The 14,466-nt window shown below is 45.9% G+C and overlaps 1 protein-coding gene across 1 annotated transcript in view; it reads left to right on the forward strand.

The window, feature by feature from the left end:
* LOC124550993 overlaps nt 1-14,466 on the forward strand; it is a 71,794-nt gene that overhangs the window by 2,096 nt on the left and 55,232 nt on the right. Inside the window, exon 2 of the mRNA XM_047125825.1 lies at nt 10,782-11,019. Coding sequence (XP_046981781.1) covers nt 10,782-11,019 — 238 coding nt within the window. The remainder of the gene's footprint in view (nt 1-10,781; nt 11,020-14,466) is intronic.

Here is a 14,466-nt window from a genome sequence, read left to right on the forward strand (position 1 = left end):
GCAATTTTAATGGCCAGTAGTGTACTATGATACTTAGCCCTGTTACATACAAGTTAAGTTTCCAAATCACTATATGCAACTTGAAAATAGACGACTTTTTCAATACAGATGGTCAAAATTAACCCATTCTGTGAATGATTAGTTTACGACTGACAGTTAAGAACGGCACTAAGCTAAAGAATCACACTAAATTTCGTGCCTTGTCACTGCATATCCATTCCTGATAGTTCGACGCTTAAGACTTAGAAATTCACCACGTCATTTGGTAAAGTTCAATACTCCTTTTATTTCATATTCCGTACGGTAAATATTGTTCTAGTTCCAACATAACTGGCAATATGGTAGCCAAACCTACCAATGATTCTGGCTCACACTGCCTTTTCTTTCTACCCATAGGCATTAAACCTTATGGTCGCCTTTAATTCAAGCTGGCCAATACTATTTCGTGAGATCTTGACGCCAATTTAAGCTAAATTTAATATTTGTGCAATATCGTTTAAAGTATTTTTCCATAGGCAGATAACTTTGACCTTGTTGCTCTAAAGAATCTTTTTAAAGGAAACTATATCGTTGCGCACGTAGTCACGCTGTATGCAATGGAACCTTTGAGATATTATTCCTATCAAACTTTAGTTTGCAGACTATATTTTGTAAATGCCTGACCTATATCGGACACTTATACTTTGCTCACTATTAGACCATACCCTTAATTTATGTTCCCGTTCAATAGGGAAAAATATAGCTTATGTTCGTATTATTAGATTGACTTTTGTCGGTCAATAGTATATAAGTGTGGAGGCAGTAGCGTTGTACGCCCTGACACACCCTACTTGAAATATTAGGTCCTTATTTCTTGGTAGTCTATGTGAGAATTCCACGACGCTCTCAATAATCCTCATCCCAAATAGTTAATAGCCTTTTAGGCAACATCCTAAGTAGGTAATATCTGATAACTAGAGTGTGTATTTCGACAATTAGGGTGGCATAACCTAGTTGAATGCGTAGGCTCTTGAACCAACAACTAACTAACAATTAACCTTTCCCATTGAAAGTTTTGTTCCTCGTCACCCTTGTAGCTACATACAGTGGACGCTCGTACATATTATATTTATAGTTAGTGTATGTTTGGTTAAGTTATTACAGATTTCCTAAACACAACGTTGATCACCTGTGTATAAAGCCATAAATGATGCCCTAAGCTTTACACACCCTGTCAGCCATAAATGCGTAGTAATGTAGTGCCATAACGTAACAACCTTAGTCAAGATTCGCGTTAAAAAAGTGACGTATTACTCCATGTATAATGGAAATTATTTTATTTCCAACTTCTTCTATCTTTGAGAAGTACTCGCGTAACTGACATATGATCTTGTTCATCCCCCGCATGAGAACGTGTGGAAACGTAGCAACATAGAGCTGATCATATGTGGTATTTAATCTAAGAAGCAGAACGTAACGTCTAAGTTAATTTCTTATCAGTTAATAAGGTCTAGGTTTACAGTTAACGCTCATCGGGATTCTATCTACACTACTGTACATTAAAATTGCTACACCAAGATGAAATGCAGATGATAAACGGGTATTCGTTGGACAAATATATTACACTAGAATTGACATGTGATTACATTTTCACGCAATTTGGGTGCATAGATACTGAGAAATCAGTACCCAGGACAACCACCTCTGGCCGTAATAACGGCCTTCATACGCCTGGGCATTGAGTCAAACAGAGCTTGGATGCCGTATACAGGTACAGCTGCCCATGCAGCTTCAACACGATACCACAGTTCATCAAGAGTAGTGACTGGCATATTGTGACGAGCCAGTTGCTCGGCCACCATTGACCAGACGTTTTCACTTGGTGAGAGATCTGGAGAATGTGCTGGCCGGGGCAGCAGTCGGACATTTTCTGTAGCCAGAAAGGCCCGTACAGGACCTGGTACATGCGGTCGTGCATTATCCTGCTGAAATGTAGGGTTTCACAGGAAGGAAGGGTAGAGCCATGGGTCGTAACACATCTGAAATGTAACGTCCAATGTCCAAAGTGCCGTCAACGCGAACAAGAGGTGACCGATACGTAACCAATGCACCCCATTCCATCACGCCGGGTGATACGCCAGTATCGCGACGACGAATACACACTTGCAATGTGCGTTCACCGCGATGTCCCCAAACACGGATGCAACCATCATTATGCTGTAAGAACCTGGATTCATCCGTAAAAATTATGTTTTGCCATTCATGCACCCAGGTTCGTCGTTGAGTACACCATCGTAGGCGCTCCTGTCTGTGATGCAGCCTCATGGGTAACCGCAGCCATGGTCTCCGTGCTGATAGTCTATGCTGCTGCAAACGTCGTCGAACTGTTCGTGTAGACGGTTGTCGACTCAGGGATCGAGACGTGGCTGCACGATCCGTCACAGCCGTGCAGATAAGATGCCTGTCATCTCGTCTGCTAGTGATATGACGCCGTTGGGATCCAGCTCGGCGTTCCGTATTACCCTCCTGAACCCACCGATTCCATATTCTGCTAACAGTCATGGGATTTCGACCAACGCGAGCAGCAATGTCGCGATACGACAAACCGCAATCGCGATAGGCTACAATCCGACCTTTATCAAAGTCGGAAACGTGGTGGTACGTATTTCTCTTCCTTACACGAGGCATCACGACAACGTTTCACCAGGCAACGCCGGTCAACTGCTGTTTCTGTTTGAGAAATCGGTTGGAAACTTTCCTCATGTCAGCACGTTGTAGGTGTCGCCACCGGTGACAACCTTGTGTGAATACTGTGAAAAGTTCATCATTTGCATATCACAGCATCTTTTTCGTGTCAGTTAAATTTCGCCTCTGTAGCACGTCATCCTCGTGGTGTAGCAATTTTAATGGCCAGTAGTGTACTTAAACCTAACTAAGCTAAGGACGTCACACACATCCATGCCTGAGGCAGGATTCGAACCTGCGACCGTAGCAGCCACGCGGTTCCAGACTGAAGCACCTAGAACCGCTCGGGCACAGCGGCCGGCGCTCCAATGAACAGAATCGTATCATCGGGCCGGAATTAACTGATCCCCAGAGGTTGCAAATACCGCTTCAGTTGTAAATTTCGTTTATTATCACGACCGATTTCGAGCTCTCATAAGCCCATCCTCAGGTATCGTTACTGGCAGTGGACGTGTACTAGAGACGTGTACTAGACTCGGTGTGCTACCTATGAGTGCAACTGAAGCGGTAATTTCAACCTCTGGTATAATGCTCAGTTGCGGATGTTCTTCCAACAGGATTGTAACTGAGTTCCGTACCTACTGTGACAATAACATGCCCAGCCTGGTCGGACGATTATTGCCATGGAAGGTACGTAATTCAGTTAATTTTCACCCGCTACAAGCAATTCTGTTCAGTGCTTATGAAAGCGGTTGTGGATGGCTGGTTACGTTCGGGTCCTGAAGATGACACCATTTGGTGTTGAAACTGGTGACATTTGTTAAAAAATAGTAGACGACGGTGGATTTAAATACAGCCGCTGGTTTTGTTATCATTATTCAAGTACTTCGTTCCGTCTGCTGTCCCACTTTCCTTGATGGATTACCAGAGACTTCAGTGTATGGCTGCGTGGGGTCTGCGGCACACTCGAAGCTTACCATCAGGTCTTACCAATTGAAATCGGGACTCATTCGAGGAGGCCACGGTTTTCCAATCGCTTAGGGTCCAACCGATGTAGTCACGAGGCCAGGACGGGCGTAGCAGGCGGTGTTGTGCTGTCAGCAAAGGCACTCGCGTCGGCCGTTTGCTGCCATAGCCCATTAACGCTAGATTTCGCCACATTGTCCTAACGGGTACACCCGTCGTATGTCCCACATTGATTTCTGCGGTTATTTGACACAGTGTTGCTTGACAAACTGCCTATTGGCTTCTGTCTCGGGTTCTTCGGCCGACGTTCATCTGATGATTTTACTGACGTTTCGCCAGCACGAGTGGCTGCCATTGTCAAAGCTTCACCCTCCATTGCTGGTGGTGAACTGGAGCTCCATTTCACCAACGGCAATGGAGGGTGAAACTTTGTCAATGGCAGCCACTCGTGCTGGCGAAACGTCAGTAAAATCATCAGATGAACGTCGGCCGAAGAACCAGAGACAGAAGCCACTAGGCGGTTTCTCAACAAGTGGCCGCGAAATCCTTAACAATATTGTTGCTTGTCTGTTAGCCGTGACGACTGTAGGCAAAGACTGCTGCTCTCGGTCGTTAGGTGAAGACATTCGGCCACTACGTTATCTGTGGTGAAAGGTAATGCTTGACATCTGGTATTCTCGGCACACTTGTGTCACTGTTGATCCCTAAATACTGAATTCCCCAACGATCTCCGAAACGGAATGTTTGATGCTGGGAGCTCCAACTAGCATTCTGCGTTCAAAGTCTTTTAATCCCCGTAATCACGTCGGAATGCTTCTCACGTGGGTACAAATGACAGCTTCACCAACACATTTGCCTTTTATACCTTGTGCAAGGGGATACTGATTTAATCTGTAGACGGGGTGTTCCATTGATAGTGACCGGGCCAAATATCTCACGAAGTAAGCATCAAACGAAAAAGCTACAAAGAACGTAACTCGTCTAGCTTGAAGGGGAAAACCTGATGGTGCTATGGTTGGCCCTCTAGATGGCGCTGCCATAGGTCAACGGACATCAACAAATAGGAACCCCTATTTTTTATTACATATTCCTGTAGTATGTAAAGAAGTATGAACGTTTTAGTTAGACCACTTTTTTCGCTTTGTGATAGATGGCGCTGTAATAGTCACAAACGTATAAGTACGTGGTATGACGTAACATTTCGCCAGTGTGGACGGTACTTGCTTCGTGATACATTACCCGTGTTAAAATGGACCGTTTACCAATTGCGGAAAAGGTCGATATCGTGTTGATGTATGGCTACTGTGATCAAAATGCCCGACGGGCGTGTGCTATGTATGCTGCTCGGTATCCTGGACGACATCATCCAAGTGTCCGGACCGTTCGCCGGATAGTTAGGTTATTTAAGGAAACAGGAAGTGTGCAGTCACATGTGAAACGTCAACCACGGCCTGCAACAAATGATGATGCCCAAGTAGGTGTTTTAGCTGCTTTTGTGGCTAACCCGCACGTCAGTAGCAGCCAAATTGCGCGAGAATCGGGAATCTCAAAAACATCGGTGTTGAGAATGCTACATCAACATCGATTGCACCCGTACCATATTTCTACGCACCAGGAATTGCTTGACGACGACTTTGAACGTCGTGTACAGTTCCGCCACTGGGCACAAGAGAAATTACGGGACGATGACAGATTTTTTGCACGCGTTCTATTTAGCGACGAAGCGTCATTCGCCAACAGCGGTAACGTTAACCGGCATAATATGCACTATTGGGCAAGGGAAAATCCACGATGGCTGCGACAAGTGGAATATCATCGATCTTGGCGGGTTAATGTATGCTGCGGCATTATGGGAGGAAGGATAATTGGCCCCCATTTTATCGATGGCAGTCTAAATGGTGCAATGTATGCTGATTTCTACGTAATGTTGTAGCGATGTTACTAGAAGATGTTTCACCGCATGACAGAATGGCGATGTACTTCCAACATTATGGATGTCCGGTACTTGGCTCGCGTGCGGTTGAAGTGGTATTGAATAGCATGACATGTGGATTGCATGACAGGTGGATTGGACGTCGAAGCACCACACCATGGCCCGCACGTTCAACGGATCTGACGTCCCCGGATTTTTTTCTGTGGGGAAAGTTGAAGGATATTTGCTATCGTGATCCACGGACAACGCCTGACAACATGCGTCAGCGCATTGTTAAAGCATGTGGGAACATTACGGAAGCCGAACTACTCGCTGTTGAGAGGAATGTCGTTACATATACTGGCAAATGCATCGACGTTGACGGACATAATTTTGAGCATTTATTGCATTGATGTGGTAGTTGCAGGTAATCACGCTGTACTAGCTTGCGTTCTCAGAAGTGATAAGTTCACAAAGGTACATGCATCACATTGGAACAAGCGAAATAAAATGTTCAAACGTATCAACGTTCTGTATTTTAATTTAAAAAACCTACCTGTTACCAACCGTTCGTCTAAAATTGTGAGCCATATGTTTGTGACAATTACATCGCCATCTTTCACAAAGCGAAAAGAGTGGTCCAACTAAAACATTCATATTTCTTTACGTACTTCACGAATATGTAATAAAAAATCGGGGTTCCTATTTAAAAAAAGGGCAGTTGATATCCGTCTGACCTATGGCAGCGCCATCTAGCGGGCCAAACATAGCACCATCTGGTTTCCCCTTTAAGCTAGACGAGTTTCGTTCTTTGTAGTTTTCTCGTTTGACGCTTATTTCGTCAGATATTTGGCCCGGTCAGGATCAATAGATCACCCTGTATATGCATATCGCCATCACCTCTGTTTAGTACTAGCTAATACAATATTGCCTGAATTGTCTACATGCATGCAGATGACTGAAAGCGTTGAAACATCTCTGTGAAATCGTTTCATAAGACGCTTGTCGAACTCTGTACAACCTATTCATTTTGCTGCCTGATTTTAGCTCTATTTATGAACTCTTCCAGAAAGACTGAGCACTCAATTAAGGCTTATTGATTATTATATGTGTGTTTTAATATGGGTTTCGGTTTTGTTTTGTGGGAATCGCTGAATATGTCATCGTCTGCTGGGGCAGACGATGTTGCTTCTCGTTCAAAGGAGAGCACAGGATGACTAACTTATGTTTCCAATACCTGAACAGAGACGTTTTCCCATCTTAGTCGACGGCTGTGTCGAAGGCTGTTTTTGTGTGTGGGGTTGGTGACGGAGGGCTACCCCTCTGGTAGCTTCCGCTGCTCGAGGAGCTGGGTAATCTGGAAAGAGAAAGGGGCACTCTACGGTGAACGCTTGGTGAGTACGAATCGTAGCTCTTAAGCGGGGTTTCAGGTGATAGGAATCAGGTTGAGTTAGGACTTCGTTATGTTTAACTGGTGAAATACTTAAGAACTTCAGATTAACTGAAGCGTGTGAAGCGAGTTATTTTTTAATGATTTTTAATCTTATATTTTGTGGAAATTGCTTTTGTCTGTGTGTGCCGATTTTGTGCCACGTGTTTGGTAATCAATTACCCTTCTGTTTCACCACGGCACCGCAATAGGATTTATTTTAACAGTTTGCTTGTTTAATGGGCTACAACTTCTGCATGAATATCTCTTCTGTCGTGCGCTTTCTACAAAGCAGCACAACAATTTGAGTCAGAATGCACCACGTGCCCTAGTCCCACCTTTAGCAAGAAGCAGACGCAGTTAGTATGTTAAATAATGATCGCACAGCCTTATGTATCGGCTAAACCTCTGTCCAGAATAGAGCATGCGTATAATCGTAATGCAAATCTCACTTAGATATTTTTACAGTATTAATGCAAAGGAGATGATAGTATAATTGTCTCCCGCACCCGTCTGCTGTGTTTCTTCTTGCTGTAGTTAAATTGTGCTGTGTTTCATTCTCACGTAATTCTTACTTAAATATTTCGAGTCACGCATCAGTTATGTATACTTAGGATGTGCAAGCCAATATTTAATTACAATAAATAATCTACGCGAAAGATAAATTATTTGGTGTCGATCTTACCCCCTTACTCCGATTTCCAATCCTGTATTAATCAAGTGGCTTCATGAAACTTCCTGGCAGATTAAAACTGTGTGACCGACCGAGACTCGAACTCGGGACCTTTGCCTTTCGCGGGCAAGTGCTCTACCATCTGAGCTACCGAAGCACGACTCACGCCCGATCCTCACAGCTTTACTTCTGCCAGTACCTCGTCTCCTACCTACCTAACTTTACATAAGCTCTCCTGCGAACCTTGCAGAACCAGCACTCCTGAAAAAAGAAGACTGCGGGGATATGGCTTAGCCACAGCCTGGGGGATGTTTCCAGAATGAGATTTTCACTCTGAAGCGGAGTGTGCGCTGATATGAAACTTCCTGGCAGATTAAAACAGTGTGCCCGACCGAGACTCGAACTCGGGACCTTTGCCTTCCGTGGGCAAGTGCTCTACCATCTGAGTTACCGAAGCACGGCTAACGCCCGATCCTCACAGCTTTACTTCTGCCAGTACCTCGTCTCCTACCTTCCAAACTTTACAGAAGCTCTCCTGCGAACCTTGCTGAACCAGGACTCCTGAAAGAAAGGATACTGCGGAGATATGGCTTAGCCACAGCCTGGGGGATGTTTCCAGAATGAGATTTTCACTCTGCAGTGGAGTGTGCGCTGATATGAAACTTCCTGGGGGATTAGAACTGTGTGCCTGACCGAGACTCGAACTCGGGACCTTTGCCTTCCGCGGGCAAGTGCGCTACCATCTGAGCTACCGAAGCACGACTCACGCCCGATCCTCACAGCTTTACTTCTGCCAGTGCCTCGTCTCCTACCTTCCAAACTTTACAGAAGCTCTCCTGCGAACCCTGCAGAACCAGCACTCCTGAAAGAAAGGATACTGCGGAGATATGGCTTAGCCACAGCCTGGGGGATGTTTCCAGAATGAGATTTTCACTCTGCAGTGGAGTGTGCGCTGATATGAAACTTCCTGGGGGATTAGAACTGTGTGCCTGACCGAGACTCGAACTCGGGACCTTTGCCTTCCGCGGGCAAGTGCTCTACCATCTGAGTTACCGAAGCGCAACTCACGCCCGATCCTCACAGCTTTACTTCTGCCAGTACCTCGTCTCCTACCTTCCAAACTTTACAGAAGCTCTCCTGCGAACCTTGCCGAACCAGGACTCCCGAAAGAAAGGATACTGCGGAGATATGGCTTAGCCACAGCCTGGGGGATGTTTCCAGAATGAGATTTTCACTCTGCAGTGGAGTGTGCGCTGATATGAAACTTCCTGGGGGATTAGAACTGTGTGCCTGACCGAGACTCGAACTCGGGACCTTTGCCTTCCGCGGGCAAGTGCTCTACCATCTGAGTTACTGAAGCGCGACTCACGCCCGATCCTCACAGCTTTACTTCTGCCAGTACCTCGTCTCCTACCTTCCAAACTTTACAGAAGCTCTCCTGCGAACCTTGCCGAACCAGGACTCCTGAAAGAAAGGATACTGCGGAGATATGGCTTAGCCACAGCCTGGGGGATGTTTCCAGAATGAGATTTTCACTCTGCAGCGGAGTGTGCGCTGATATGCAATTTCCTGGGAGATTAAAACTGTGTGCCCGACCGAGACTCGAACTCGGACCTTTGCCTTTCGCGGGCAAGTGCTCTACCATCTGAGCTACCGAAGCACGACTCACACCCGATCCTCACAGCTTTACTTCTGCCAGTACCTCGTCTCCTACCTTCCTAACTTTACAGAAGCTCTCCTGCGAACCCTGCAGAACCAGCACTCCTGAAAGAAAGGATACTGCGGAGATATGGCTTAGCCACAGCCTGGAGGATGTTTCCAGAATGAGATTTTCACTCTGCAGTGGAGTGTGCGCTGATATGAAACTTCCTGGGGGATTAGAACTGTGTGCCTGACCGAGACTCGAACTCGGGACCTTTGCCTTCCGCGGGCAAGTGCTCTACCATCTGAGTTACCGAAGCGCGACTCACGCCCGATCCTCACAGCTTTACTTCTGCCAGTACCTCGTCTCCTACCTTCCAAACTTTACAGAAGCTCTCCTGCGAACCTTGCCGAACCAGGACTCCTGAAAGAAAGGATACTGCGGAGATATGGCTTAGCCACAGCCTGGGGGATGTTTCCAGAATGAGATTTTCACTCTGCAGCGGAGTGTGCGCTGATATGAAACTTCCTGGGGGATTAGAACTGTGTGCCTGACCGAGACTCGAACTCGGGACTTTTGCCTTCCGCGGGCAAGTGCTCTACCATCTGAGCTACCGAAGCACGAGTCACGCCCGATCCTCACAGCTTTACTTCTGCCAGTGCCTCGTCTCCTACCTTCCAAACTTTACAGAAGCTCTCCTGCGAACCCTGCAGAACCAGCACTCCTGAAAGAAAGGATACTGCGGAGATATGGCTTAGCCACAGCCTGGGGGATGTTTCCAAAATGAGATTTTCACTCTGCAGCGGAGTGTGCGCTGATATGCAATTTCCTGGGAGATTAAAACTGTGTGCCCGACCGAGACTCGAACTCGGACCTTTGCCTTTCGCGGGCAAGTGCTCTACCATCTGAGCTACCGAAGCACGACTCACACCCGATCCTCACAGCTTTACTTCTGCCAGTACCTCGTCTCCTACCTTCCTAACTTTACAGAAACTCTCCTGCGAACCCTGCAGAACCAGCACTCCTGAAAGAAAGGATACTGCGGAGATATGGCTTAGCCACAGCCTGGGGGATGTTTCCAGAATGAGATTTTCACTCTGCAGCGGAGTGTGCGCTGATATGCAATTTCCTGGGAGATTAAAACTGTGTGCCCGACCGAGACTCGAACTCCCGACCGAGACTCTAACTCGGGACCGAGTTCGAGTCTCGGTCGGGCACACAGTTTTAATCAACCAGGAAGTTTCATATCAGCGCATACTCCGCTGCAGAGTGAAAATCTCATTCTGGAAGTTGCTTCATGCACGGCACGGAGTGCTATTCATCTGGCTGCTCCGTTTTTTTGTAAATGGTTAGGAAGGGCTTGGGTTGGTGGCGCCCCTGATTTTCTGAATTTTTATCATTATTTGTCTGAGAAAAGCAGCTAGAAATGCAAGATAACGTATATGGCTCGACGAGAAACCTCGTAGAGATAGTAATACGTTACAACGTTTCGCAGGACGCACTGACGTGTTGATAGCTTGCAAGACCCTCGAGTATCGGTACATCGCGGTGGGTGCCATGCTTCGCCTGATAACAAGCTGGACGCTGGGACCCTGGAGGCTCGGGTTCGAGGAGTGCGACGACGGCCTGGCTGCTCTCGCCGGCCTCACTGACGCCACGGACAGCGGCCAGCTCACCATGGACCTCGAGTGCTTCGTCGCTGCCGACTGCATAGACTCCTGCTCTGCGTCGGGGTACGTACGCCACTGAGAGCCCCAACCACTAATCTTACTTCTACTACCCTTGTACTCTTCTTACATTTGTTCGTACACTGCCATTCACTCTTCCTATACCTCGAGACAACATTCCATTAGAACTAATGACGGCCTTGGGAGAGCCAGTCATGACAGATCTCTACCATCTGGTGAGCAAGATGTATGAGACAGGCAAAATTCCCTAAGACTTCAATAAGAATATAATAATTCCAATCCCAAAGAAAGCAGGTGTTGACAGATGTGAAAATTAGCGAACTATCAGTTTAATAAGTCACAGATGCAAAATGCTAACGCGAATTCTTTATAGACGAATGGAAAAACTGGTAGAAGTCGACCTCGGGGAAGATCGGTTTGGAATCCGTAGAAATGTCGGAACACGTGAGGCAATACTGACCTTATCTTAGAAGAAAGATTAAGGAAAGGCAAACCTACGATTCTAGCATTTGTAGACTCAGAGAAAGCTTGTGACAATGTTGACTGGAATACTCTCTTTCAAATTCTGAAGGTGGCAGGGGTACAATACAGGGAGCGAAAGGCTATTTACAATTTGTACAGAAAGCAGATGGCAGTTATGAGTCGAGGGGCATGAAAGGGAAGCAGGGGTTGGGAAGGGAATGAGACAGGGTTGTAGCCTCTCCCCGATGTTATTCAATCTGCATATTGAGCAAGCAGTAAAGGAAAAAAAATAAAAATTCGGAGTAGGTATTAAAAACCATGGAGAAGAAATAAAAACTTTGAGGTTCGCCGACGACATTGTAATTCTGTCAGAGACAGCAAAGGACTTGGAAGAGCAGTTGAACGGAATGGACAATGTCTTGAAAGAAAGATATAAGATGAACATCAACAAAAGCAAAACGAGGATAATGGAATGCAGTCGAATTAAGTCGGGTGATGCTGAGGGTATTAGATTAGGAAATGAGACACGTAAAGTAGTACAGGCGTTTTGCGGGTTGGGGAGCAAAATAACTGATGATGGTCGAAGTAGAGAGGATATAAAATGTAGACTGGCAATGGCAAGGAAAGCGTTTCTGAAGAAGACAAATTTGTTAACATCGAGTATAGATTTAAGTGTCAGGAAGTCGTTTCTGAAAGTATTTGTATGGAGTGTAGCCACGTATGGAACTGAAACATGGACGATAAATAGTTTGGACAGGAAGATAATAGAAGCTTTTGACATGTGGTGCTACAGAAGAATGCTGAAGATTAGATGGGTAGATCACGTTACTAATGAGGAGGTATTGAATACAATAGGGGAGAAGAGGAGTTTGTGGCACAACTTGACAAGAAGAAGGGACCGGTTGGTAGGGCATCTTCTGAGGCATCAAGTGATCACAAATTTAGCATTGGAGGGCAGTGTGGAGCGTAAAATATCGAGTCAAGTTGATTTTAGGATCCGGCAGCAAACCCGAAGAGACTTTCAAGATTTATTACGCCGGGAAAGCCTACGTAATCAGAACTGACTGTAGCCCTGATGATGTCATCAATTCGGCGAGGAAGAGGATCCAACAGGCTTCAGATTACAGCCAGCTGAGGCCGTTCCCTGATGTTTTGAACTCTTAGAGGGACCGAACTGCAGGGGCGTTGAGTGGTATGTTTCAGCCGCTTTTCCAATTACTCCCAGAGATCGTCGATGGCATTAGATCAGGTGATACTGTATGCCAGTCGAGGTGAGATAGTGTACTTGAGTGTTTGTCAAACCAGCAACGTAGTCCGCTTTTCTCATCTTGCAAGATGGGACGCCATATCTCCCACGGGAAAGTGCTTGAGAAGCAATAATTGTGACCTGGTAGTCGAGGGAGGGCAGGATTCGGTTACGATTGTGGACGGGGCCATATTCAGTCATTATTGGTTGCCCTTTACAGTTACACTCAATTTATTTTAAGTCAGCAATTCCCGAGTCAACAATAAATAAAAAAAATACCACACGCTATTAATGAAGAAATAAGCAACAGTGTAAATAATAGTGTTTCCAGAGAGTTACAATGTAGCAAATCACCATTAAATACAGATACAACAGATAATGTTTTAAAAGCAAGCCACTGTGATCTGGACAGAAGGCCTTATTCACCAGGAATGGCAATAAATTAAGAATTGCTTAAAACTCGCTGCAACTTGCAAATTACAGGTATTGAAATATTAAAGGCGAGTCGCCACAAAAACAGCAGACGGCATCAGACGCCAAGAATGGCAGTAAATAAGTTTTTAAAGGCTTACTGCGTAAATACAAATACCAAATTAGAACTTTAAAGCAAATAACCACAATCACGGCTGAATGCCATACACGCCAGGAACGGCAATAATACAAAAAAATTGAAAGCTGCTGTATAACAGCAAATAGCAACAGTTAATTAAGAAAACAAGCAACTGATCCAGACGGTGCTCCAGGAATCAACCTCTGAGGAGGTCCGGCAACAAACACCTTCGCGAGCGATAAGATAGCCAGACAAGAGTTGCATACACTTTACAAGATGGTAACTCAGACTAGTGGCAGTCTAACGAATGACTAATGATAATCTTGCTGAAGCTACCTGACGTCCGATAAATCAAATGCAACGATGGAACAATGCGCAAAAACCGGAACCGGCGGTGTGCACTACGACGAGAATAGTGTGTTTAGAGCGCCCAGAACGAGAAAGGAATCACTACCATCAGTGTAGAAGAATCACCAACCGGCCTACAATCAAGAAAGCTGTCAAAGCTATACGCCTCAGCGGACAGCAGCTGCAAGGGGAGGAAATGTACACTGCCGTTACATACACTAACCCGCTGGGCAGGTAACTAGGGCGTTAGAGGCCACCACACAAGAAAAATTGCCGTTGGTTGACCTTAACAAATTGCAAGAGGTTGAACGCAGTAAATAGTAATAAGAAGTCGAGGAAAGCTAATCAGATCCGCCTTCCCCAAGCACTCCACTCTCTGCTCTTCGTCTCGCCGACGCTAAGAGCAGCAACACGAATCCAAGTCACTGGAGAATCGCGAGATGTCACAATGGTGGAGGTTTCTCTACTTGGAATGAAATGTACTCATCTTAAAGCTTGCTGGATCCGGTTTATGACGAAGTCGTGCACTCTGGTGACCACAACCCTTCCATCCGGTAGTCTACATCTACATCTACATTTATACTCCACAAACCACCCAACTGTGTGTGGCGGAGGGCACTTTACGTGCCACTGTCATTACCTCCCTTTCCTGTTCCAGACGCGTATGGTTGGTGGAAGAACGACTGCCGGAAAGCCTCCGTGCGCGCTCGAATCTCTCTAATTTTACATTCGTGATCTCCTCGGGAGATATAAGTAGGGGGGAGCAATATATTCGATACCTCATCCAGAAACGCACCCTCTCGAAACCTAGACAGCAAGCTACACCGCGATGCAGAGCGCCTCTCTTGCAGAGTTTGCCACTTGAGTTTGCTAAACATCTCCGTAA

The sequence above is a fragment of the Schistocerca americana genome, chromosome 9, assembly GCF_021461395.2.
Source record: "Schistocerca americana isolate TAMUIC-IGC-003095 chromosome 9, iqSchAmer2.1, whole genome shotgun sequence".
In the NCBI taxonomy this organism is placed as follows: domain Eukaryota; kingdom Metazoa; phylum Arthropoda; class Insecta; order Orthoptera; family Acrididae; genus Schistocerca; species Schistocerca americana.